At 34.3% G+C, this 26,963-nt stretch overlaps 1 protein-coding gene across 1 annotated transcript in view; it reads left to right on the plus strand.

Annotated features, from left to right (window-relative positions):
• LOC149785712 (A disintegrin and metalloproteinase with thrombospondin motifs 4-like) overlaps positions 1-26,963 on the plus strand; it is a 39,847-nt gene that overhangs the window by 8,323 nt on the left and 4,561 nt on the right. The window contains exons 3-16 of the mRNA XM_089979576.1: positions 4,280-4,369; positions 4,648-4,792; positions 8,271-8,403; positions 9,844-9,937; positions 10,717-10,794; positions 11,780-11,934; positions 12,300-12,349; positions 20,012-20,120; positions 20,808-20,975; positions 21,837-21,972; positions 23,393-23,512; positions 24,093-24,144; positions 24,805-24,954; positions 25,854-26,177. Of these exons, the coding sequence (XP_089835702.1) occupies positions 4,280-4,369; positions 4,648-4,792; positions 8,271-8,403; positions 9,844-9,937; positions 10,717-10,794; positions 11,780-11,934; positions 12,300-12,349; positions 20,012-20,120; positions 20,808-20,975; positions 21,837-21,972; positions 23,393-23,512; positions 24,093-24,144; positions 24,805-24,954; positions 25,854-26,177 (1,804 nt within the window). The remainder of the gene's footprint in view (positions 1-4,279; positions 4,370-4,647; positions 4,793-8,270; positions 8,404-9,843; positions 9,938-10,716; positions 10,795-11,779; positions 11,935-12,299; positions 12,350-20,011; positions 20,121-20,807; positions 20,976-21,836; positions 21,973-23,392; positions 23,513-24,092; positions 24,145-24,804; positions 24,955-25,853; positions 26,178-26,963) is intronic.

Consider the following 26,963-nt stretch of genomic DNA (forward strand, 5'->3'; position numbering starts at 1 on the left):
TATATATATATATATATATATATATATATATATATATATATATATATATATATACTTTAATACTGGCTGAATTGCTTATAGAAAATATGAATTTGGTTGCTCTTTTGGTACAAGCCGCAGGATTTTTATTGGTGAATGAGATATGTGCAGGCATTTTTAACATATAAGCGCAAGATTTCGAGTATATAAACCTCAGCTAGTAGCGAATTTTGGATGTAGTTTTGAATTGCAAATAATTGTTCTTAAAACTTGTAACTGTTTTAAAATAAAAATAAAGAATCCGTTGACCATAAAACATAAATTCCAAGGAATAACTTTGCATACAAAATATAATTTGATTAATATATTCATGTGAGCTGATCGCTTCGGATAGTTACATACATACGAAATAATTTTGAGAGAAAACGACCATTTTAGTTACCAGAATCCAAGTTATTTCCGACTTTCCGACGTAAAAATCCCCAAATATAAAACAACAACAACAAAAAGAAACACACAGACACAAAAACAAACAGATTTATAGTTTTTCATAACATTGATAAGGCGTTATCTTTCCGAAACATCAATGACATTTTCTTTTCATATAAAATTATATGAACAGAAATCATGTGGGAAACGTATATCGATTTCAAAAGTAATGCGTCAAATTCTACAGAAATCATGTGGGAAACATATATCGATTTTAAAAAGTAATGCGCCGAATTCTACAGAAATCACGTGCGTAACGTATATCGATTTTAAAGGTACTCCGTCGAATTCTACAAAAGTCAGGTGTGTAATGTAGATAGATTATAACTGTAATGCGTAAGATTCTTCCCAGCATATGTCGAAATTGGCAGAAAATTTGGACTCAAAAGTCAGAGTCAGCGGCTCATCGGAAGCACAAATTCATGAAAGTGAAGCCTTGAGTTTGATATATTTACAACACGTTGTCCCTGGCGGAGGAAGTTGTCTTGAATAGTTGAACCATTGCACACGTACTAGAGAATTCCAATTTACAGTAGGAAACTCATTTGGTCGCTGGAATTCTTGGAGAGAAGCATTCACTTTTTACTTTCGAGATTAATTTTTTTTATTCCACATTTGTGATGTAAAATGAAATAATTATCGGCCGATCATCTAATACAGTACTCCGCTATCTATCATAATCAGTATGACTTGTTAGCTAGCATAATTTCAACTGCTGACAAATCGTACGATATAGGTATTTGAAGTAAAGTTGAGTATTTGTATTATTCTGTTGGGTCATCTTGATAGTTATATATATATATATATATATATATATATATATATATATATATATATATATATATATATATATATATATATATATATATATATATATATATATATATATATAATGGCATTCTTCATCACTTAAAATAAATGTGGCCGTACCAAGTAAACATTACATCTATAAATTATCCCAAAGAGCTTTCGAAGCCATGAATTTATTTATTGTGTCAACGATATCTCATAAAACACACGAGAATATCAGAGACATACTCTGATATAATTCTTTTTTGTATTTATGGAAGGTTCTTGCATTGAGCTCTCCTTGTAAAGAAAAGCAGTCTAAACTATACTCAATGCTCAACCCATCGTCAGGTCACTGAAACAAATTACAGGATAGATCAAGATGCAGTTTAATGACTGAATCAAAAGTACTGGAAGGTACATTAAGATGTAGTTTAATGACTGAATCAAAAGTACTACAAGGTACATTAAGATGTAGTTGAATTACTGTCATCAAAAGTACTACAAGATACGTTAAGATGTAGTTTAATGACTAAATCAAAAGAACTGAATGGTACATTAAGAAGTAATTGACTGACTGAATCAAAAGTACTACAAGGTACATTAAGATATAGCTTAATGACGGAATCAAAAGTACTGACGTATACGTTAAGATGTAGTTTAATGACTGAATCAAAAGTACTACAAGGTACATTAAGATGTAGTTTAATGACTGAATCAAAAGTACTACAAGGTACATTAAGATGTAGCTTAATGACTGAATCAAAAGTACTACAAGGTACATTAAGATGTAGTTTAATGACTGAATCAAAAGTACTACAAGGTACATTAAGATGTAGTTTAATGACTGAATCAAAAGTACTACAAGGTACATTAAGATGTAGTTTAATGACTGAATCAAAAGTACTACAAGGCACATTAAGATGTAGCTTAATGACTGAATCAAAAGTACTACAAGGTACATTAAGATGTAGCTTAATGACTGAATCAAAAGTACTACAAGGTACATTAAGATGTAGTTTAATGACTGAATCAAAAGTACTCCAAGGTACATTAAGATGTAGCTTAATGACTGAATCAAAAGTACTGGAATGTACATTAAGATGTAGTTTAATGACTGAATAAAAAGTACTACAAGGTACATTAAGATGTAGTTTAATGACTGAATCAAAAGTACTACAAGGTACATTAAGATGTAGCTTAATGACTGAATCAAAAGTACTACAAGGTACATTAAGATGTAGTTTAATGACTGAATCAAAAGTACTACAAGGTACATTAAGATGTAGCTTAATGACTGAATCAAAAGTACTACAAGGTACATTAAGATGTAGCTTAATGACTGAATCAAAAGTACTGGAATGTACATTAAGATGTAGCTTAATGACTGAATCAAAAGTACTACAAGGTACATTAAGATGTAGGTTGATGACTGAATCAAAAGTACTACAAGGTACATTAAGATGTAGCTTAATGACTGAATCAAAAGTACTACGAGGTACATTAAGATGTAGTTTAATGACTGAATCAAAAGTACTACAAGGTACATTAAGATGTAGCTTAATGACTGAATCAAAAGTATTGGAATGTACATTAAGATGTAGTTTAATGACTGAATCAAAAGTACTACAAGGTACATTAAGATGTAGTTGAATTACTGTCATCAAAAGTACTACAAGGTACATTAAGATATAGCTTAATGACGGAATCAAAAGTACTGACATATAGGTTAAGATGTAGTTTAATGACTGAATCAAAAGTACTACAAGGTACATTAAGATGTAGTTTAATGACTGAATCAAAAGTACTACAAGGTACATTAAGATGTAGCTTAATGACTGAATCAAAAGTACTGGAATGTACATTAAGATGTAGTTTAATGACTGAATCAAAAGTACTACAAGGTACATTAAGATGTAGTTTAATGACTGAATCAAAAGTACTACAAGGTACATTAAGATGTAGCTTAATGACTGAATCAAAAGTACTACAAGGTACATTAAGATGTAGCTTAATGACTGAATCAAAAGTACTACAAGGTACATTAAGATGTAGTTTAATGACTGAATCAAAAGTACTACAAGGTACATTAAGATGTAGCTTAATGACTGAATCAAAAGTACTGGAATGTACATTAAGATGTAGCTTAATGACTAAATCAAAAGAACTGAATGGTACATTAAGAAGTAATTGACTGACTGAATCAAAAGTACTAGAAGGTACATTAAGAAGTAATTGACTGACTGAATCAAAAGTATTAGAAGGTACATTAAGAAGTAGTTGAATGACTAAATCAAAAGTACTAGAAGGTACGTTAAGATTTAGTTGAATGATGGTCATCAAAAGTACTGATGTGTACCTTAAGACGAAGTTTAATGACTGAATCAAAAGTACTGAAGGGTCGATGGAGATGTAGTTGATTTACTGTCATCAAAAGTACAGAGGGATACATTAAGATGAAGTTTATTGACTGTAATCAAAACTAGTGAAGGGTACATTGACATCTAGTTTAATGACTTAATCAAAAGTACTGAAGGGTCGATGGAGATGTAGTTGATTTACTGTCATCAAAAGTACAGAGGGATACATTAAGATGAAGTTTATTGACTGTAATCAAAACTAGTGAAGGGTACATTGACATCTAGTTTAATGACTTAATCAAAAGTACTGAAGGGTCGATGGAGATGTAGTTGATTTACTGTCATCAAAAGTACAGAGGGATACATTAAGATGAAGTTTATTGACTGTAATCAAAACTAGTGAAGGGTACATTGACATCTAGTTTAATGACTGAAACAAAAGTACCGAAAGGTCCATTAATAAGTAATTGACTGACTGAATCAAAAGTACTGAAAGGTCCATTAAAATATGGTTTAATAACAAAATATTTGACTGATGTAAAGTACAGTCCAACTGAATTTTTGGAAATGAACAACATGGACACAAAATTCGATCGCCACAGCATTGCCAGTTGCATCTTTGTTTCCTTTCTGTTCTTCTTATATGCTTTAATTTGTTTCAGGATGTAGCCATGTATCAGGACGCAGAAAGGGGCGCTTTTGTTAGTGCCAAATGCTATCAGAAATCCAACACCACTTATATACCTCTTTATGTGAGTAGTGTTATGCACACACACACACACACACACACACACACACACACACACACACACACACACACACATATATATATATATATATATATATATATATATATATATATATATATATATATATATATATATATTTATTTATACATACATACATACATACATACATACATGATCTTAAAAATCTCTTTTTACGATGAGCTAGATTCACAGATAATTGATGTTAACTCTCATTATATTTAGTGTTACATATTTAACCAATCACAATTAATGAATTTCAGACTGGTGTTTTTGTACAAAGAAATGCAGAATTTACATTCAGTCCTCGTGCGGAGTTAAACAGCTCCTTTCCAAATGGTCTACAGATGTATATAGTAGAGAGAAAAAATCCTGGATCTCTGCCGACACATGATTATATATTTTCAGGTAAAGTGGTCAAATCAATCAGCGATATAACAATATATTTACAGACCGACCTACAGATTAAATAGTAGACTTGTATGTTTTTGTTTTTTATTCTTGTCAGACAATTTTTGTTTCAATTGTAAATTTTACATAACATTTCGGATGACAAAACTGAAATTAAATAATAGTTAGATTTTAATTTTTTTCTCAGATATTTGATAAATTTACCAATGGACCGTATGCATATTTTTCTCTTTCAGTACCTCCAGTTGCTAAAAACTTAGTTAAGAGCAATTTAAAACTCATTGTTCATTGATTTTAACATAAACTAGACATTCAACTAAACGTTAAAATAATATTTATACTTTATAAATATCAAAACATTGAACATATAAATTCAAATCAGACTATAAGACATGCAGACAAATTGATACTTGATTGCAGACTATATAAGACATTATTTCAGATTGATACTTGATTGCAGATTATAAACATGAAGACAGATTGAGACATGATTGCAGAATCAAAGAATCTGATTAGCAATTCTATCGTCTTTAGATTCCTTTTGTGTCATAGTAAACATGTTTGTTGTTTATTTTACTAAGGACACCCTAAAATGAATAATCAATGTGGCCTTTTAGCCCTTCTTTCCCATTTTGAAAAATTAAATCGTGTTAACATTAAACTGCACTTGTTGCATTTCCTGTAAGCACAATTTTCAGCTTAAGGCACATTGCATTCAACGAGTTTTTCGTACACTCTACCAACGTTTCGTTGTGTTGTCATCACTAACAGTTATTAATAACAGAATTATTAGTAAATATGTTTATGAGATTAGACCTTTTTCCCATGGTCTGTTGGGGTTTGGACGGTTCTAGAGAAATTAAGTAATTTCCCATTGGATGGGCTAGGTCATATGAATAGGTGTTTCGAAATGTTTATTGAATAGTATGATCTGACACGTAGATATTATTTGAGAGGAAAAACACTTGTTTGGACTGTTCAGTGGAAACAGAAGTGTCCTTGTTTTGAACAATGACATTATTCTGGAACTAATGTGAATTATTCAAAGAAATTTGGACAATGCCATCTTGACAACTTGACGATTCTTGGAGGACCAGTACATTTCCGGTTCTGTTTATACGGAACTTTTCGTTCTTTGGGACTTTAATATAACTCTTTCAGGATTATTTTGGATTAACTTCATAATAATTTTAGTGTGTCTCACATTTTCATTTACGACTTTGATAATTAAATTATTTGTTAAGTTTTAAATTTTGCTATGTTTTTGCTTCTTTTTGTTACTTAAGACCATATAGGTCTTGTGAGTAAAACCTTCCCCATTTTTCAAGATAATTGTACTGTTTGCAGTTAAGAATACGCAGAAGAGTCTAAAATTGTATGGTATCTTCATCCCAGAATGGACTTTCTTAAATAAGACGATATTGTGGCTTGATTACCCTCTGTTACAATTTGATATGTAAAAGAAGATATAGTCCATTGCCGAAGCTGTTTGTCAGTATTTATCTATGGCTATTTCTAACTGAACCACGACAGAATAATTATATTTATTCAATGTTGTTATACAGTGTAGTCCACTGCTGCACCACCATCAACATCATCAGCTAAGTTCAATTATCACTAGGTGTTTCGCCCGTTATCCCTGAACACCCTCCTGATGGAGGGACGGCACTCGCATCAGTCCCCAAAGACGTCTAAGCAACTTAAGGCACGTCTTGCATATCTCCTAGGGTATACCATTAGGTCCTGGGGCCGAGATCAATCAAGTTGTCCATACGACTTTGCGCAGTTCTTTCTACCGAGACTCCACCGTTTTTAGGGTATATGATGGTGTCTTTATTGGTGGATTCTTCGGACGTTCTTCTAGATTATCTTATCTATGAGGACAAGAATGTGTTTGTTACAGGAACTCTTCTGCTTCCCCCCCCCCCCCGATGCACTCCAGGTAGACAAAACTCAGTTTCACCAGAAAAGAAAAAGCAAATTTGTAGGTAATCGCAATAATGACCACCCTTTTGCGCGACTTAATTCTTTTCCTCTCTAGAAGGTGTTCAGTATTCGTAACTTTAAGCAGTCTTTCTCTAAGGACCTTCCGCAACTGTTGCAGCCGCACTTTATTTTCTTGTATAGCGTCCCTGACCTGTCTTATCAATGGCCGAATCCCTTGTCGTATCTTCTAATTTCTCCTTGTGGTCTACTGGGTCCAGGTTTGCTGACTTGGAATTTGTTTTTTGGACACCAAGCCGGTATTTACTGCGTTCATTAAGTCATCGTAAAACTCTGCCCAATGCACTCTTCGTTTCCATCTTAGAGCATTCCACTTTCTCCTTTGTTCCTAACATAATTCGTCGAGGCATTTCCTGTTGTTGACTTTGGTCTTCTGTGACAAATTAACGTGGCTCAGGCTGACTAAGTGCACTAGGCGCTCCCTGCTCAGGTGGTTGCGGTGAGTTCAGTAGTCTCTTTCCAGTACTGACAACAATGTCATAATTCGCCCTCACCTCCACTCCGGCTGGTGCACTTGTCTGGGGGGACAACACTGTGATACCTGATTGGTATCCTTCTCCGTCTCACAATAGCTGGCTGTGCGCTTTGCAACTAATATCTCACAGGCCCGCACCTCGACATTGATTGATGGATATGCAGACCCCTTGCATTCTTGCACTTTCCCCACAGTGACCGCTACCACGCATGTCAATGTCCATTGAACAAGGTCGTTTTCTTACCGATATATATTTAAGAAATCGGTGGAGATAAAATATTACAAAGTCGTGCTTGTATCATATTATCCCTCTACTTTATGAAGCTTAGATTAGTAACAAGATTCCCATGGCCCGAACTCGACTATATTATGTCGTATTACACACGCATTAATATCAAACAGACTGAATGACATGGATTGATACACGAGTATGCATGTTTCCTACTCACCTAGAACCTCGACATTGCCTTGGGGCTTTGTCTTGTTAGAATTGAGAGCTTCAAACTGCTATGGCTCGCCACGATATTGTTACAGGCAAGTCTGATGGCATCACGTCTTTATATTAGGCCTAATGCTCGACGTAAAGAAGCGGATACTGTGACATGTGAACAGATTGTTAATTGTTTTCGATGCACAGTTATGTTATGTCCGAACACACGTCTGTCATATGATTCTGAGACATTTTTACATACTGATTCATTTCAAGCGTCATTTAAATATAACAAAATATAACAAAAATGTCACCGGATTGTGTAATTTTACACGTTGCACGTCTCGTAGGCTTCCTTTTTTGTTATGTTTTATCAAATATGAATATTTTTTCTGATTTTTTTAGCATGCTGGGGCGTGAACCATTATGAACTTGTTATGTTACAGAGTTGATCATGCTGGGGCCTAGGCCATATGGACTAATGATATCACGAAATTAGTGAACAATCTCATGCATACATGGGTTACTTGTTCTATTTTACACTTAACTTTGTCTTTTCACTGCAGAAAATTCCATTGTACACATTCTTAACAAAGATACTGACCCTTCTCTGTCTACAAGGAGCAGACGGGATACAGCGGCAGTTAATTCTTACTACATAGACGTTCTTCTTGTGGTGGAATATAGTGTTTACGAAAGGTTAGCAATACGGAACTGACTAAAATTTAATTAAAGACGAGTATCGGCCGTAGAGAACGAATTATATATTGTTCTTTTTAAACAATTAATGGAAAAGTTGTAAATATACACTTTAATATTCGATAATGTTGAAGGTTTGTTTGAAGTTATAGAACGAGTTTAAATAATTTGTGACTAATATTTGAATTGAAAAAGTCATGGTCATGGTTTGACCTGTTATGGTATTGAAGTATGGTATTAAAATACTAAATACCTGAATCTTCTTAATCCCATATAAACGTAGTATACTTTCTGAAAAACTGAATCCGGTATAATGGTAGTATACTGTCTAACAAACTGAATCCCGTATAAGCGTATCATACTTCCTGAAAAACTGAATCCCGTATAATGGTAGTATATTATCAAACAAACTGAATCCCGTATAAGCGTATTATACTTTCTGAAATACTGAATCCCGATTACGCAGATTATACTTTCTGAAGAACTGAATCCCGTATAAGTGTATTATACTCTCTGAACTACTGCAAAGACGGTACTGTAGGTTTACAGCGGTAATTGCACATATATGTACTAAGAATTAATCAATTTTAGTATTTAGACATTGCATCATGAGTTGGGAATGATGTAGACTTCTGCACAATCCATTTATCTGGTTATATTATTATGGTAACAAATGTAGAGTAGCGTGTATTTTTAAATTTAACGTTATTCTTCGCATCTTCTAGTGTAGATTAATAACTATGTACGGAAAGCCAGTGTAAAAAGTATCGAGCATCCTCATTGATGAAGTAGCAATGATGCATTTTTATAAAAAAATCAAAGTCCCGCCAAGAATGTGAAGAATTAATTACCAATCTGTTATGAAGAAAGTTAATGTCTAACTTTACATCAAATAAGGCATTCTGGTGACCGATTCAAAGTTCTTACATGAAATGACGAAAATATTACAAACTGTTAAATTTATAGAGCTGCCCATATACCGGCCTTATAGTAAGATTTCTTTATAATGAAGCAAGTTATACATATGATTTTACTACCGCTTAATCAAATGAGACATACGACCATAACGCCTTATAACAGGAACCGTGTTATAATGAAGGCCCTATGGCGAAGGAGTGCTGTATATATCGCTTGACAATTCCCGCTAAAATAATGTCTATGTCATGCGTTGTTTCTGAGCTTATGTCCTTTTTTCTTTCTAGCTGGTACGGTTTATCATAGTCAGGTATTGCTATTATAGTATATGTAAAATCAACCTACTTAAATGTATCATGATACAAGCAATGATACCACAACTACTCTCAACTCGCATGTCCTATTTTTATGTCCTCGTTCGGTTATATTTATAAGTGAGAAAATAAATGTTAAAGCGAATACACTCTTATCTTCTAGATACCTCAATTTTATATAATAATTTTTCTGTTGCTTTTAACTCTGAAGGTGGTATGCTGATGCCAAAGGTCAGACTGCCAACGAGAAAGCTGCAAAAGCCAAGAAAGAGATCCGCCGATACTATGCTCATGTTATAAATGGGGTGAGTGATAGAATAAAAATATTCTAATTAAACTCTTTTGTAAAAATGTTATTATTTAAGTATACTTCTTAATTCGTACATCTCTACAGAGACTTTCAATTCCAACAAAATTGATTAGGTTATGGTGCACAAACCAACCCCTATATCCATTCAACTTAGCACGCATCACCAAAAATGATGATACAAAGTCGATGTCACATAGATTTGTGCTTAGCAGACACATGTAGACGGATTAATTAATTAATTATGATCTAAGGAAATAATCAACAGAATATATATATATATATATATATATATATATATATATATATATATATATATATATATATATATATATATATATATATATATATATATATATATATATATTCCAGAGAGAAAGAGGGAGAAACTATAATGCTATAATGAAGTAAATTAAAGCATTTAAATTGTGCAGCTTCGTGTCTTCCTCTTGAAAGTACTTTTCATCTTAAGTTCATTTCCTCATTTTCTTAGCTTTTTACTTCATCATAAACATCCCATGTAGACCATATAATTATTTATCATCTTGAAATATTGACCACTTTTAACATTTTACCATCACACCAGAGAACAATAAGTGCACATTGTACTCAGCTCTACGATCTGCTCTGACCAAGTTCGGTATGCTTCGTATATAGATTGCAATCATCCACGGTTTCGTGATGTAATATAGTACTGCATCGTTCCTTTATTACTTGTAGATTATATGTAATTAATATTTGAATGGTATTCCACAGGTATCAAATTATCTCTTGCAGGTTGACCTGAGGTATCAAAACATTGGATTCGCCGATTTCGAAATACGCATAAAAATATCAGGTTTTGTTATAATGGAGGTATGTTACAACCAAGCTACACACACACACACACACACACACACTTTTACTAGGACTTTTCTAAAAGGCATTTAAATTGGTTAAAATCACATAATATGACGCAAATATAAGAGAAGTTATTAGCTTGAACACGAAAATGGAACTACTTATACACCTATGTGTTCTTTATATGTACTTTCACATTATTTTTAAATTTATTTCTTGAGATTCAATATTATTTTTGTAGTTTTTTGTAATTATTAGAGCTGAACTTCATATTTTATTGGATTTAAGAAGTGAAGTATAAAAATAAATTACACACGCTGCAGGCAAGACATTTTCTATGCCACTGTTGTTCATCCTGTGCAAGACATTTTCTATGCCATTGTTGTTCACCCTGTGTGAACTCGATTTTCAAGCTTCATATTTTCATACATCATATAAAATAGGAAGCTCGATTTCTAATAATTTCAGCAATAAAGGATTTCTTTTATCGTGGTAGTAGTAAGCAGAACCGTATGTTCGTGATGAGGGACATGTCAAAAATCGGAATACACTGAAAACAAACTGCTTTAAATCAAGGATGCACAAGGATCATAGGTTTGGTGTTCCCCACTCTTTAGAAAATGTATCCGATTAGTATCATTGTAACAAATTATTTCATCATTTTGCATGCTTACAGTGATACACGTGAAAATTGTTTCTCAAATATTGCAACAAGTGCATACTATAAAAATCCGACTTGCTTAACTTGCCTTTATTATAACTGACATGCCTTCTTGTACAATGACCATTTTAAAACTCAGTGGGAAAGAAAACGTTATAACCAAGGTTGAAGCCGTCTATATTTGCGCGTCACAGAGGCTTAAAGATTTGTTTCCTCCGTCAATGGAGTCTGATGGTTTCTTGCTGTTTACAATGTCTTTCGAGAGAAACTTTATTCTTTGCTTTACATTTATTTCTTTAGACGGATATATAGATCGATTAATAAGTAAATACATTTTAGACACCCAGTATGTACCCGTGGGCAGAGACGAGAAGAGAGAGCGGTCGTGAAGGTCGTTATCAGATGAATGCTGACCAGGCCCTGAAGGACTTTAGACACTGGATTAATAGCACCAAATATCTTCCGAAGCACGATCATGCAGTGCTGTTTACTGGGTAAGTTTCGTATGTATTTAAGAATGTTAAAGATGGATGGATGGATGGATGGTTGGATGGATGAATAAGTCAATCTACATTTAAAGCTAGTTCTTGTTTTGTCGTATTTGCTTGATAAAATACCCCATTGTACCGCTTATATTTATAAACAAATGTCCGAAACTAAAAGGAATTTTACACATTTGACCAAACCTACCAGTTATGAATAGGTTCAATATTATATATAATTATGTATATAATTGGCAATATATCAACATAAAACCAGAGTTAGAATATAAAAAAAGGAATTCAATGTTTCTATACAATATACCAAGACTGGTTCATGTATGTCAAGCATAATGCAACTATATGACCATCTATCACAGGTATGACCTATACACCGTGGCAAATGGACGCCGGGTTGCACATACAGCAGGTAGGTAAAGCGATCAAGCGAATACACACACACACCACACACACACACACACACACACACACACACACATATATATATATATATATATATATATATATATATATATATATATATATATATATATATATATAATATCTGCTATTAATTGCATACATTTATTTCGTATTTATCTTGTGTTAATTTCCTCGTTAATACCAATATATCTATTTACCTTTCCTTTCAATATTTAAAAAAAATGAACATTTTTATATTTTTCTCTCAAACATTTTAGGATATGTAATTGCAAGTTGTCATATTATTTATTGGTGTCTGAGTGAAATGTTTTGGTATGGGAAAGTAAAACCTCATTGAAGAGGGGAGTGCAATGTTACTAAAAGAAAGAGAATCAATCATTCTTTAATACTTCGTCAGAAAGATAATGTCGTAAAATTTACAACACATGGGCAAATGCAACATAGGACAAATACGAGAACTACATGCATGCAACAGTAAGTAAATTTACACATTAGGAGGTCATTAATATGGTATTCCTATTTGAAAATTATAATATAGAAACGTTCCGAAACTGAATAACTACATGAACTGTTTGTATATTCAACAGTTTCAAAAGTTAATAACCACTTGGCTTTCTCCAATAGTAAGTTTTGATGTATTTATTTTCTCCTTATTTCCAATCTTTTCCGGATTCTAAAATAATGTGATTTTTGTCTTCAATTACACTGAACCACATTTTTCACAAGTCCTGTTTTCTTTTGAATTATTTTGAAATCAAACTTGTTTAGTTCGCGTGCGGTAGGCTAGAAATTTACATATACGTTTCTTAAATTCTACCAAATACATTAACGAGATAGTTATGCACACACACAAAAACCCACACTCCACACACACACAAAAAATTTTTTTAAAAAAATAATAATAATAATAATTTGATAAAGAGAACAAAACTACCTATATCGCACGAAGCTTTTCTTGAGTGTTTGCCTAAGCTCGTAAAACATGTTTTCATTGTCAACATATTGGTTTTGCCAAAGATAACCACGTTCACATTTTTTTCCAGCTAATGTATGCCAGTTAATTTTGTCATTTCTAATTCAGTACTAGTACTATCTTGACAGACGAATGTCGCCTGGCACGTATTAGAATAAATTAAGAACGATGGATACGTACTGATTCACATATACTTTCATCTAGTTACAAATTATTGTTATATTAGATGTATTTGCTTCAGTCTCCTCTTTTGAGAAAGCCCATTTCCTATTGTTATGCACTGTAAATAAACATCTAAGAACAGTAATGTTTGAAATCTTTTTATCACATGGCTTCGATTTTCATCTTTTTGTCACATGGCTTCGATTTTCAATTGGGAAATAATTGCAATAATATTTTTGTATTTATAATGGAAACTAACACAGATATTGCTCACTTTGATTATTTAATTATGGATTTCTAATTGTTTGCGTAACGCATTTGCCACACTATAGTTTTCGTGATTATCTTTAGAATGAGGAGAAAATGAGTTAATTTAATCTATTTCCTATCTTTTCGAATTCGAACTATGTTCTTGAGGCAAGAAAATATGTTTAATACAGCTTTCCTTTTACGCAATTTTCAGCTAATTTAATTAATTTCTGGTTCTTTTCGCCTACCATCTAATTCAATTTAATTCTGACACTTTTTTATTACTTATTATAACGACAATCTCTACAAAACGTTGTGTCTTCTACTTTCATTCCATATCAACTCATAGCTGATTTCCTTTAGAGGACAGAAACTCACCTTTGATGAGGTATTCCCTCGGCAAACACGGGGTTGAAGTTGCTGCGTGTCAAACTATTCCTCTATTCAAAACACAAATTCGTAACCTGGATAATTTTAAAAGATTCAATACAAAGATGACGATTTTTCGCAAAATCTGCCTTCTTTTCTGAAGTGTGCTCAGACTCGGTTTCCCGATGCAAAATTATGTTGTCTATGAGTGAGACTGACTCATCGGGTTGGTTAGCTACATGCATTTCATTTCTAATAACCTTCTAGTGCCTTTTTTAAGACATCGATTTAAATGTGATTGACATAAAGTGACAGTCTTGTCACTTAACATTTTTCATAGATATATCTAACATACATATGCATAGTTTTCTGCACTTGTTAGCCTCATATTGGAGTCAAGTTTTAGACTCGTGTCTTCTCCACCTGTAAGGTTAATTATTACAGGATATGTTTGCAACACTCATTTTGCACACTTATGTTCGATGTTTCCAGTCACAAGTCACACACACGAACACACACACACACACACACACACACACACGCACACGTACACGCACACACTGACACACGCACACACTGACACACATGGACAACTGTTCTTTAGATGCATTTATCATTATAATGATTTATAGATGGACAGTTAGTTCCCTCGATGTAAGAGACTCTCATTCGGTCAGGATGGCTCCTTACTAAAACGTTTTTCCATTAATGTTCAGACTGTCAGTATATGATTTAAATAGCTCAGTTTATTCAAAGCCACCTATGCTGTACATTATGTATTCCTCCTCGGTCTGTTTAAGCAACAAGGTGTCACTGTCAAACAAGAATCTCCTCGCCAACGTGACAACATTTGGAGTATCCAATAAAGTGTAAGGTAAAATACAAAAGTCGCTACTGGATAAAAATTAGGTCAGAGCTACCCATCTTTGGTGTGGCTGTTTTACTCCTCTTGAGATGCGTCCACATTCCAGTGTTCTTGTGTGTAAGTGAAATGGGCTTAAATATATTGAGGATGTAACAAAAAAAATGTTGAAAATATAAACACCAGTTTAACCTGATTTTTTTTTTAAATTGTGACATTCTCTGTAAGATGCAATAACATACCATTTTGTATTATTATAGGTGAAAAAAGGTCCAAGATATTGAGAATGTAACTAACAAATAGCTGAAAAATACAAAGGCCACTCCGTGGCGAAAATGAGGTCACTTTGACCTAGGATTTGGCATAGCTGATTTATCCTTTGTAAGATGCATCCTGATTTAACTTTTCATGAGTGTTGATGAAACAAGATAAAAATATAGGATTATCGAACAGATAGCAGAAAATAGCAAAAGTAGCTTTAGCATGAAATTTAGGTCATAATGACCTAATTGTTTATATTTGAGTTTCCTTTATTGAGATGCACCTACATACCCATTTTCGAGAGTTTAAGTGAAATAGGATCCAAGATATTGTGGGTGGAACAAGCGAAGAGCTGAAACTACCAAGTAATCATTTGTGAAATTTAGGTCTCACTGACCTAGTTTTGGTATGCTTGAGTTATACTGAGATGTCTCTACGTATTAATTTTCATAAATGTTACTTCAGTAGGATCCAGTATTATTAGGTGTAACGAACGGTTACAAATACAGTTGTCAATTTTGTTTGGTTAAAGATTATTAGGTGTAATGAATGAACAGTTAAACATACACGTCACTTAAGCTTGAAAGTTTTGTTTCATTTACCTGTTTGTCTGTATAAGTAAGTATCGTTAGTTAACAAGCATCATCGTGTTAGTTTTCGTGAGTATACGTGAATTTGTCTCCAACATATTGCAAGTGTAATGAACGAACGACTAAAATAATAAAATCACTAAAGCGTCAAATTAGGACACATTGGCCTAGTTTTGCACGAACTGAGTCATTTTTGGCGAGATGTATCTACTTACCAATTTTAACCAGTCTTGGTGAAATAGGTTCTAATATTTTGAATGTGTAACAAACGATCAGATGAAGACACAAAAGATACACAAACTTGAATTGTAGGTGACAATGACAAAAGTAAAAGACCGCTCGGTGACCTAAGTGATTAGAGCGTCCGCCTCGGATGCGGTAGGTCGCGGGTTTGATTCCCGGCCTAGTCATACCAGTGACTTATAAAAATGGTACTAGCAGCTGCCTCGCTTGGCGCTCAGCAGTAAGAGGCAGTGTTAGGACTAGTCGGTCTGGTGTCAGGATAATGTGACTGGGTGGGACATCATGCTACATGTCTGCGGCATGATGCTGCATTGCCAGACATCACTATAAACTGACACACTGCAGACATCGTAGCGATATGACTGGAAATTGTTAAAGCTACGTTAAACATCCATACACACACAAACATATACACACACACAGACACACACACAAGTCAAGAGTGTAGGTGAAACAGAGTCCAAGAAGGAGGGCATGCACAATGAACAAACAACTGATATAAAATACATAAAGGAACACACGAATACACAAACAAACCTACAAAACCCTACAGCCTGATTTAATATAGTACTTATGATATTCATCGAACAACTTAAAGGAAATAAAATACGGAATACTTTAATGCATTGTTCATGTACTCACCGTTTGAACCAATTGGCAGATAAAACTTCCATTTTGCAGCATAATTTAAGGTTATTCAGTTCCTTGAAATGCACAAGAACCTGTCAGAAACACATTTCATCATATTTTAGAGTTTCTTTTACAGTCTGAAAGCCTTGCAAAATCTTTTGCCAACCTTTTAATAACCGAAGTTTTACAGAAGCATGATTGCTCATTAGGCCTAATTTTAAAACCATTGTATCATATTATACAAAGTGGCATTTTCCATCTACTTTACAAAATTAGTGGAAGAAAATTCCACAAGCAAGCTAAGGTACATACAACCCCATTAACGTAGAGTGGCCTCCTTTATGTAAAATAAATTGTCATGCCCTGCTCGCGTATAGAAAATACATGCATGATCCCACACTTGTAAGACTACATGTTTATTTTTATTTGGAAGGGGATTATCTTCCTAAAGGTTATTGCAATTTCTTTTTACCTTTACATTGTTATAATTTAATAGTTAATCTGTACTACATAAGTAAGCATTGTGATCAAGTGCCATTAAAACCTATTCATACGATAAACAGAAGTGAACCACCAACATACCCATCGACGGTAACTCTTAGGTGTTTTGTAAAATTCAGTTGTGCTCGTGTGTGAAGAAAAGAATTTTACTTTTAATCCTACTTTTAACAAAAGCTTTGAAAATACTTTGTTGACTTGCAGTTTATCTTGCCCGTGAGTCAAACTTAAAATTATGTCAAGAAATAGATGTTTTTCAACTATTTACTTTCATACCAGCATTGAAAATAAAGTGTTCAGTTAAGGTTTATGTTGACTGTCAGTGGAACATAATTGCAACTGCATCAGTCGATAAATGTAGTGAACATTTCCATTGGTCAGAACATAACCATGTGATCAGGCCAAGCTGCATTTTATTTCTGCATAAAATGCATGGAAAACTACTTTTATACCAACTTTTATAAACAGAGTAACGTGCAAAGTAACAAATGTAAACACTGAAAGAGATGGCATACAAGCTGCATGCCTTTAAAATTCAATACAATTGTTGGTCGGTTTATATTTTATTCTGAAAATTGAATTGATTTAGACATAATCAAATAATAAATCTTTGTATTTTTTCTCTCTGAAAATAGATCATCCTTTCTTTTATTATATTTGATATAAGACTTGGAAAAATGTTGAATGTACGCTAGACTTTGGTCTGTTGTGCCGCTGGTATTCTGCAAGCAATAGCTGTGTCCAAAATTTTGAAAATTTTCGCTAAATTTGCCATATGATAAATTTCATACACGGAAACATTTAAATAACTGACCCATCAATATCTGACGTGCCTTCTGAAGTGGACAGTATTTCACAATTTGAATTATCAAGCATTCCGAATGAACCAACTTATTTTAGTCACTTGCCAATGGAATTGCAGGATGCTCACAAGCTAAAACGAACTGAATCTTACAAAGAGGAACTATGACCAGAATACAAAACGATCGAAATCTCCAGAAGAGTAATAGTTGTTTTGTAGACCCCTATCTCAGACATTTGAACTCTAAATCTACCAAGAAAAACACTGGGGATACAAGACTTTCACTGCGAATGGTTATAAATGAAATTAAAACTATAGGTAAATAAATATAAGGATTGGGAGGAGGTAGTTCAAAGACTACCATAATAACAATTGGACCCATAGTCCTCCAATGTAAGAAGTCGACACTGACATTTACGATGTGGTATGGGGTGGGTGGGTGATAGATCCAACCTATTCCCCATCGTAAGTGTCAGTGTCGATGTATTGCTTTGTTTGACTATTGGACCCCCTCCCCCAATCACTATAACCATTTACCGCATTTACCGATAGCCTTAATTTTATTTGTAAGTAGTCCATGTATGTTGTCTAATTTGTAAACGAACACGAAACTAGATTTAAAGAAATGAAAATTACTCACTAGACTGGACAATAAACAATCGACCAAATCACATTGAACTCGCCCATAAAAGCATCGAATCCAAGTAATTTGTATGTCCAATAAAGCAACACCTTATATGCTTCGAATATTGAGCTTATACTCAGAACACGTATGCCAATTTAGACAAAATATTAAGACCATGATGTGAAATGTTCAAAGTCTTAGATCGCCTGAACTTGCCTGGTTGATGTTGACTTAGCTATTACATACTTTCTAGAGAATCCCCTGATCAATAAATGTTTGCGTAGCAGACGCCATCAACAAGAATTCATACGCTTAAATTAGACTCTAAAACTTTTAAAGGTTCAATATTGTTTTCCCTGAGTTTAACGTGGTATAAACTGTCAATTGCCAACTCGTGAAACTTATATAACGCCTTTCGGGCGTTATTTGCTCTTTGATTTTTCAACCGACAGTTTGTACCACGATAAACTCAAAAGAAACATTAAAATGTTAATTAAAATGTTGCAACGAGAGATTTTTTTCAACTCTTTAATTTTCTTTTTTCTTCACCTACATGATAAATCAGATGGACACTCACTTTGACCTGCAACTGCTATTATTTTGTTTGAATATATTCGAAAATGTATCTGTAGCTGAAAATGACTTCCTGTTGCGAGATGTATGTATGCGATGATTGACACATAACATACAAGAAAAAATTATAAGCATTTGACTAGGAATGTGCTTGGGAAGTCTTTTAGAAAATCTAAAAGTAAACGTTCATGGTAATATTAATAAACTATCACTTATCATCCTCATAATAAAAGCATGCAACAACAACAAACAACAACAATAACAAATAATAATAATAATCTGTCGAGACATAATCCAGTATATATATATATATATATATATATATATATATATATATATATATATATATATATATATATATATATATATATATATATATATATATATATATATATATATATATATATATATATATATATAAAGAGAGAGAGAGAGATATCAGGGGTCTTAAACAAGCGGCCCGCCAAGCCGTATCATGTGGCCCGCACAATGATTGGCATCACAAGGTATCATGAGAAATAGCAAAGGTGTTGTGGCCCTTGGCTCATCAAAATGCCCTCATGCGGCCCTCAGGGTGGTTTGAGTTTGATACCCCTGATATATAGTATTATTTTGTCAAAATCTCATATGAATACTGGAACTGACGTATAACACATGTGCCCTTCATAAATTTGGACTTTTAATGTTGACGTTACAGCCGCCGACGCATGCAAGGCAATACTAATTCTACGGCTGTTGCTACTACTGCTTCAACTACTACAAAATATTTTAATTTATTATTATTATTATTAATATTATTATTATTACGCAGGTTTAGCGTTTATTGGCACATTGTGTCGCTATGCAGACAGCGTTTCAATCATTGAGGAACAAGGAGGTTTTCAAAGTGTTGGTACGACAGCACATGAAATCGGACATAGGTAATGTTTAAAATTTGTATAAATTGTTTGAACAGCTAAGTCAATATGATGGTATATGACGTCATTAAATTAAAGCTTCAAATGGTACTTCTGGTCCTTAAATTATTCTTGAAATGGCAGTTGACATCATTAAATTTAGCTTGAAATGGTACTTGACGTCATTAAAGTTAGCTTGAAATGGGACTTGACGTCATTAAATTTAGCTTGAAATGGTATTTTACGTCTTTAAATTAAGCCAAATTATATGTTATCCATTAACATGGTCAGAATATTTATATGATCTTTAAACAATTTTGTTGCTATTATATTAATTTTTCGTTTTAGAATAAAAAAGGATTATCCAGCCTTCTAGAACGGTCTTTGTAATTAGTATGAAAAACTAGATAGATTATTCATTTTATTTTGTCTGGTTTTTTTTTTTTCTTCTTCATGAAACATGTTCATGTTCATGAAGTTTTTGTTTGAGATTTTACATAACGAAGAGATGAAAATGTGAACACTGTTTGTTTGAAGGTTTTAAGGATCGGCATAGATAGTTTTCATTTCAACAGCCGAAAGTAGAGACTAATTCTCCACACTTCCAGAGTTTTCTATAATTAGGAGTTAAACACAATTCAGGATCAGAATAACAAAGAAATCTTAAGAAAATACGAAAATACGTATGTACTAACATTTCTTTTATATTAGTCTTGGCGCACGACATGATGGTGAGGACAACGGATGTCGCTCTGACGAAAGATTCATTATGGCGGCTTCCGGAATGGGACCAATCCCAGAACCCATACGTCTGAATCCGTGGCACTTTTCCACCTGCTCAGTTGACTACTTTCGGAATTTTATTGCTTCCTTATTGGCGTGAGACATTTTTCTTTTTATTTTAATTTGTTATTTTGTCATGCAAACAATATGTATTTATATGTTTATAGCATAGACGTCTTTTTATCAAATTATTTGAAGTATATACTCATTTCTTCGATCAGTGTAATTATACTATTTTCATCGATCAGCGTAATTATGTTGTTGTTGTTGCTGTAGGGTTTAACGCCATTTTTCAGCACAAGATAGGCTATACATGGCGGCCAGTATCAATGTTGGAGGAAGAACCCGGGAAAACCCCGGAAAGAACCACCGACCCACAAGAAGCTACTGGCAAGCTTTCTCACATACCCACATTAGCCGAACATGAGACTCGAACCCACGCATACAGAGGTGAGATTGCAATGATCCGTAACGGTGAGCGCTTTAGACCACTCGGCCACTTGGGGCCCCCAGCGTAATTATACTAATACTAATTTCATCGATTAGTGTAATTATACCGCCCTTTTTTCTAAACTAAAATTCAACTATATACTTGCGTATATATCTAATTCAGTTACAATCAGCATGGACCCAAATCAAATGGTACATAACGCGCTGGCAGACCATGTTCTATACTGTTTATTTACTGACTAGTTTTAACAAACTATAAAGACACAGACCTGTCGGCTCATTATACGACAACATATCCAGATCTGTGATGTTTGTTCTATTGATTTATTATAACAAATTATATTGACCTAGATCTGCCGGCGCATTATAAGCCATTTTGGATCTGTCTTGTTAGCAGTTAGGTCTAACTTGTACGTTGCTGTTTGTGTTTTATTTTTTCAGTTATATCCAAGATGGAGCAAGTAAAAATAGGTTTTTGTACATCGTTTCATGTTTTTGTCGATACAGAAGCGGCTCAACATGCTTGCAAGAGACCACCAGCGATCCTTCTTCGGATGTCTACGCTAGTGAGATGCCCGGTCAAATGTATGACGTGGACCAGCAATGCAGTATGATTTGGGGACCCAAGTCTTTTCTATGTAGGGTATGTAAATTTCGGAGCTAAAATCAGCTTGCGTTCTGCATTTGGACTAGCAATAAACAAAGCATAATTCGGGACTGTAAGACTGGTGTTTCTGGAACTCTGAAACGGTACTTGATATAGGGGTCATACACGGTTCGCTAGTTTAAAACGCTGAATTTAAGCCTAAGACTGATGTTGAAAGGGCATTCCCAAGAGTTCCAGAAAACGTCTCCTCGAACATGGCGGATGGGAATGTGAACTTGAAGCCTAAACTTGAAGGTTAATAATCTTTTCTAAGAGTTCCAGTAAACGACGTTAGCAAATCGTGTATGGTTGTTTTTCTTACATGCTCAAATTACCAAATACATCTTACAAATTACTATAGATTACACATGAAAATTAGGTTAGACTGTCAGTTTTTACATCTGTAAGAGATCATTTTTCTTATCATAAATACCTTTTCGGCTCGTGCATGGCAGTATCATGCAACGTTTAGGAACATCATCGATCACACGTGTCAACCCACCTGGTAATGTAAGAATGAGCATTTACGTTCTAGCCTAGAGGTTATTGAAACATTCTAAGGTTTGGACTCGGACTTAATTCACAATTCTGACGTCTGATTGGCTAACGCCCAAGAACTGACCTATCAGATACCGGAATCCGAGTTGCTTCTGACGTTGATATTGATTTTTCTAAAACATTTTTGCTTCGTGCTATTTTGCGTCAATGATTGTTTTGACCATACCTGGTGAAAATGCAATATCACGAATGGATATAGATCTATTTAACAGGAGAGTTGTCGTTGTTGTAGGGTTTAACGCCATTTTTCAGCGCACGATAGGCTATAAATGGCGGCCAGTATTAATGGTGGAGGAAGAACCCGGGAAAACCCCGGAAAGAACCACCGACCCACGAGAAGCTGCTAGCAAGCTTTCTCACATACCGACATTGGCTGAATCCGAGACTCGAACCGCCGCAGACAGGTGAGATGGCAGTGATCTGTAACGAAGAGCGCTTTAGACCACTCGGCCACTCGGGGCCTCTAACAGGAGAGTACCAACAAGGATCCTGCCCTTCGTGACCTATTTTGGGGGAATAGACTGTCATGACTGTTTCAGAAGTTCAGTACGCATGGATATAATTTTGATCTTTGAGAGCTGAAGTCGGTCAAATTCAACCTCGTCTTCTTTTGCATTATAGATAATAAAAAAGAATATTCGCATATTGGTATAGGTAGCATCTCTTAACCAGCAATAATATGACGAAACTTTCAGTAGTGTACTAACGGGGGGGGGGGGTCGGACGTTAAGCCCGGGCGCTAGAGGTATTGGGTCTTATAAACCCCTTCGCCTTCATCGTCGCCCCGGACGTCATTTACTCTTGGTAGGCCACTGTATAATTTAATAATAATTTAATATCTGCCGTTAATTTCTAATAGGGTACGGAATTTGGAAATGCCAGCACCGTCTGTACAGCAATGTACTGTCGAGACCCTAGCAGCCCCAGTGACTGTGTTCTTCACTCTGCAGCAAGGGGAACGTCCTGTGGGAACAAAGCGGTAATGTTCACACTATTTGATCTATTCTCTTTCTTTCCATTAGTTTTATTCATGTCTGAATACATTATTTTACAGATTATGATTATTTTTTCCTTCTTCTTTCCATCCGAATCACGAATCTGGCTTACATTCAGCATATTTGTACAATGGAATGTATATCAAATGACATTATAAATTAGTTGAAAATTTGATTAATTTTTATCTACTGGATTATTATTTGATTCAATATATTTATCATGTTAGTAAATATAAATGATTATAGGAGAAACATATTTATCCCGGCTTACACGACAATTCTATGTTGTGAAGAAAAAGCTATATCAAGTTGTCTAGTATACCTAAACCTTAATTTTTTATGTATTACCTTGTTATCTGCAATACTATGATTATTAAAAAAAAAAACAACAAAACCCCCCCCCAAAAAAAAAAAACCAACAACAACTAAACATTGGAACTGCTGCGATAGTATGATTCTAGGCTAATTTTGAAACTTTAGGACCGCGATACAATTACGTAGTCAAGCTCGTTTTGTAAATTGTAAGGTGTAAAGGTAGCAATTTCCGAAATTTGTATTTTTCAGTGGTGCATTGATGGGATATGCACACATTCAAAGGACGCGCCACAGAAAGATGGTAAGCACACCTTTCAGTCTATTCTTCTCTAACTTTCGGAACTCCGTTCTCCAACAAGTTAATCACCATACATTCTTCTACTTACTTCAAAATTCCTTCAATAAATACATTATGATAGGTAGTTACCTTCAATATTCTTGTATTTAAAAAAATTCACATATTGGTTGCATGATGAACTAAGTAAATAATATTTTTGTTATGATCAGCCGCAAAATAGTTCGTACCAGGATTTTCTCTGAGCGCGTTCTTTGAGCATTGCAGTTGTAAAGCATAAGGGACTGACCATTTACTTTGGGAGGCTAGTAGGATGAGGTGGGTTGGATGAAGGAGCCTCTAGTTAAAAAACCTGGCCTTTGCTGTTTTTGTAAAAATAATTATATTCATCTTATAATTTGACAGAAAATTATCTTGAGATCAAAGAAAAGAAATACTCTGGTTAGAAAGAATACCCCGCCACTGTGGAAATAAAGTAGTTCGTGTATATATATATATATATATATATATATATATATATATATATATATATATATATATATATATATATATATATATATATATATATAATGATTAATGTAAAAGCTGATTTTAATAAAGACAGTAATTTTAAATTATATTTCACGAGAAAGATTAGTTTCTTTTAAAAATTCAACTCTTTTTCAGAGACATGTACACTGGGGGACCAGCCCGGCATAGCGTTTAACGGCCTGACATGTAAGGAGTTGTTGAGCGTGTCTGCATCGTATTGTTACCAAAGCAAGGTCCGCGCCAGATGCTGCGCTTCTTGTAACAAACATCATACTTGGATGCAAGGTATGCATTAACGCCTGAACGAATCGAGCACAGTCTGCTTAATTTGATCAACATTAAAATTCACAAGTTCCGGTGTTTTTAACAACGATCACTTCTATACCTGGTGGGATTGCGGACTACAAGCAAGTTTTACTTACCTCCATAATTGAAGAGCTTTACAACGTGCAAAAAAACTTTGCACGACCGAAAATGAAGATTTGACAAGGGAATAGCTCCAATAAGCATCGGCAATGTTTATGCTTTTCAAAACACATATTAACACACTTCTTGGAAGATGGGAATTTGCGCTGAGTTTAAAATTACTTCCAAGAGATGTATTAGACTGACTTCAGTGATGAATGAAAATTAACAAAGTAATGGGGCCACGTATTTGGAACCAATTTGTTTCTATTAACATACAGACGTGACTTCGGACTTGAATGGTGCAGGGATAATATTATAAACTGGATAGTAAATCGTCAGATAGCAGAGTCGCTTATTTAGCGACTATGGCGCAGAATGGACCGAAACTCTGTATTCACATATCCATAGTTTGACGTCATTTCCTGCAATAACCGTCCATAATTACTTACTACTCTAACCAGAAAGTTTGATTTACTTAAATATAAACATTGTAGCTTTTCTAAATTAAGTGATAAATCCGTCTTAAAAGAAAGTTGATTTAAGTATAAGCAAAAAATAGAAAGTAAGCATATATTTAACCTCTTTTATGTACTTTGTATTAAACACGCAGTTTCTAAGTTTGAGATCTATAGCACTAGACGAGAACTAATGATGGAGCAGAGCAAATGTTTTCATCGAGCAGAAACATATCTCTGACCCGTATGCATGCTAGCTAAACTGACTTGCCAATTTTCTTCGACAATAAAGAAAACCTCTTCGTGAATATTTTTCTCCAGGTTGCGAGTACGGGGACCGAGTAGTGGGCTGCTTGCCATGGCACTGTACCCATATTTCAGAAACTCGCAAGATTCTCTTCGATTGTTGCGGAACATGTAATTCGGGGGAAGTAATGGAATCTACAACCCGTCATCAGCAAGTGCCACATACGACGCCACATATGTCCGGCTATCCAGGAATGGACTGTGAGGATTCTGTCAGCATTAATGGCCGATCATGTGAGGACTACATCCTTCGAATGGGATCATCCATGTGCTACGGCTCCAAGGTTTCGAGATTATGCTGCAAGTCATGTGCCCGGATGTACAATGTAGAAGCTAAAGGTATCTTATACGTGTATCAGTATCATAACTAACTGATAATTTCGGCATGACATCCCTGGCATCCAACCAATTAAACATCACAATCTGACTCATTCGAGTAGGTGATTGACTCAGTTTGTATCCTTTTAGACTTTTGTCTTTGATAGGGAAGAAAATCCTTCTAACCTACTATTTTTGTTTTAAAATTAAATATTTATAACCAATAACATGTTAAAATGTATTCCGAAAATTTTTCAAGAATCATTTTTAGAAATTCTATGATGACGAAATTAGACACTTATAAGGCAGGAGGAAGGATAAGACCGGAGTAAACTAAATGTTTCCCCTACTGAAATTAGGCGTCAATACTATTTCAGCGCGTACGTCGAAATTATCAGTGCTATGTACGTAAAACCTAACAGCAAACGTAGGAAAGGCATAAGCAGTGATTAGGAACATTGTAGCGTTTTGCAGTTCCTGCATCATCTAGATCATCAGCATCTGCTGGTTACTGCATTCCGTAACCAATCCTTGCGCAAAGGTTCATGACTGATTCTCTCAGTAGCAAAAAGTATCGTTTTTATTATTTAAATAAATGCCGTTATGAATTTGTTAGAAAATGACAGTAATCAATTAGCGATTTATCAATCACACTTTTCACAAAACAACGGTATACATTTAGTTCTGTATCTTTTTCTTAGAGGTCAGTTACGGTAAAAGTCTTTTTGAAAAATGCTAATTTATAGTGCTTGTTGTAAAGCAGTATGTGACGATTATAAGATTGATTCTATGGTAGATTCCCCAAAT

This window comes from Sinohyriopsis cumingii, chromosome 13 (assembly GCF_028554795.1).
Source record: "Sinohyriopsis cumingii isolate HCF-2022 chromosome 13, ASM2855479v2, whole genome shotgun sequence".
Lineage (NCBI taxonomy): Eukaryota > Metazoa > Mollusca > Bivalvia > Unionida > Unionidae > Sinohyriopsis > Sinohyriopsis cumingii.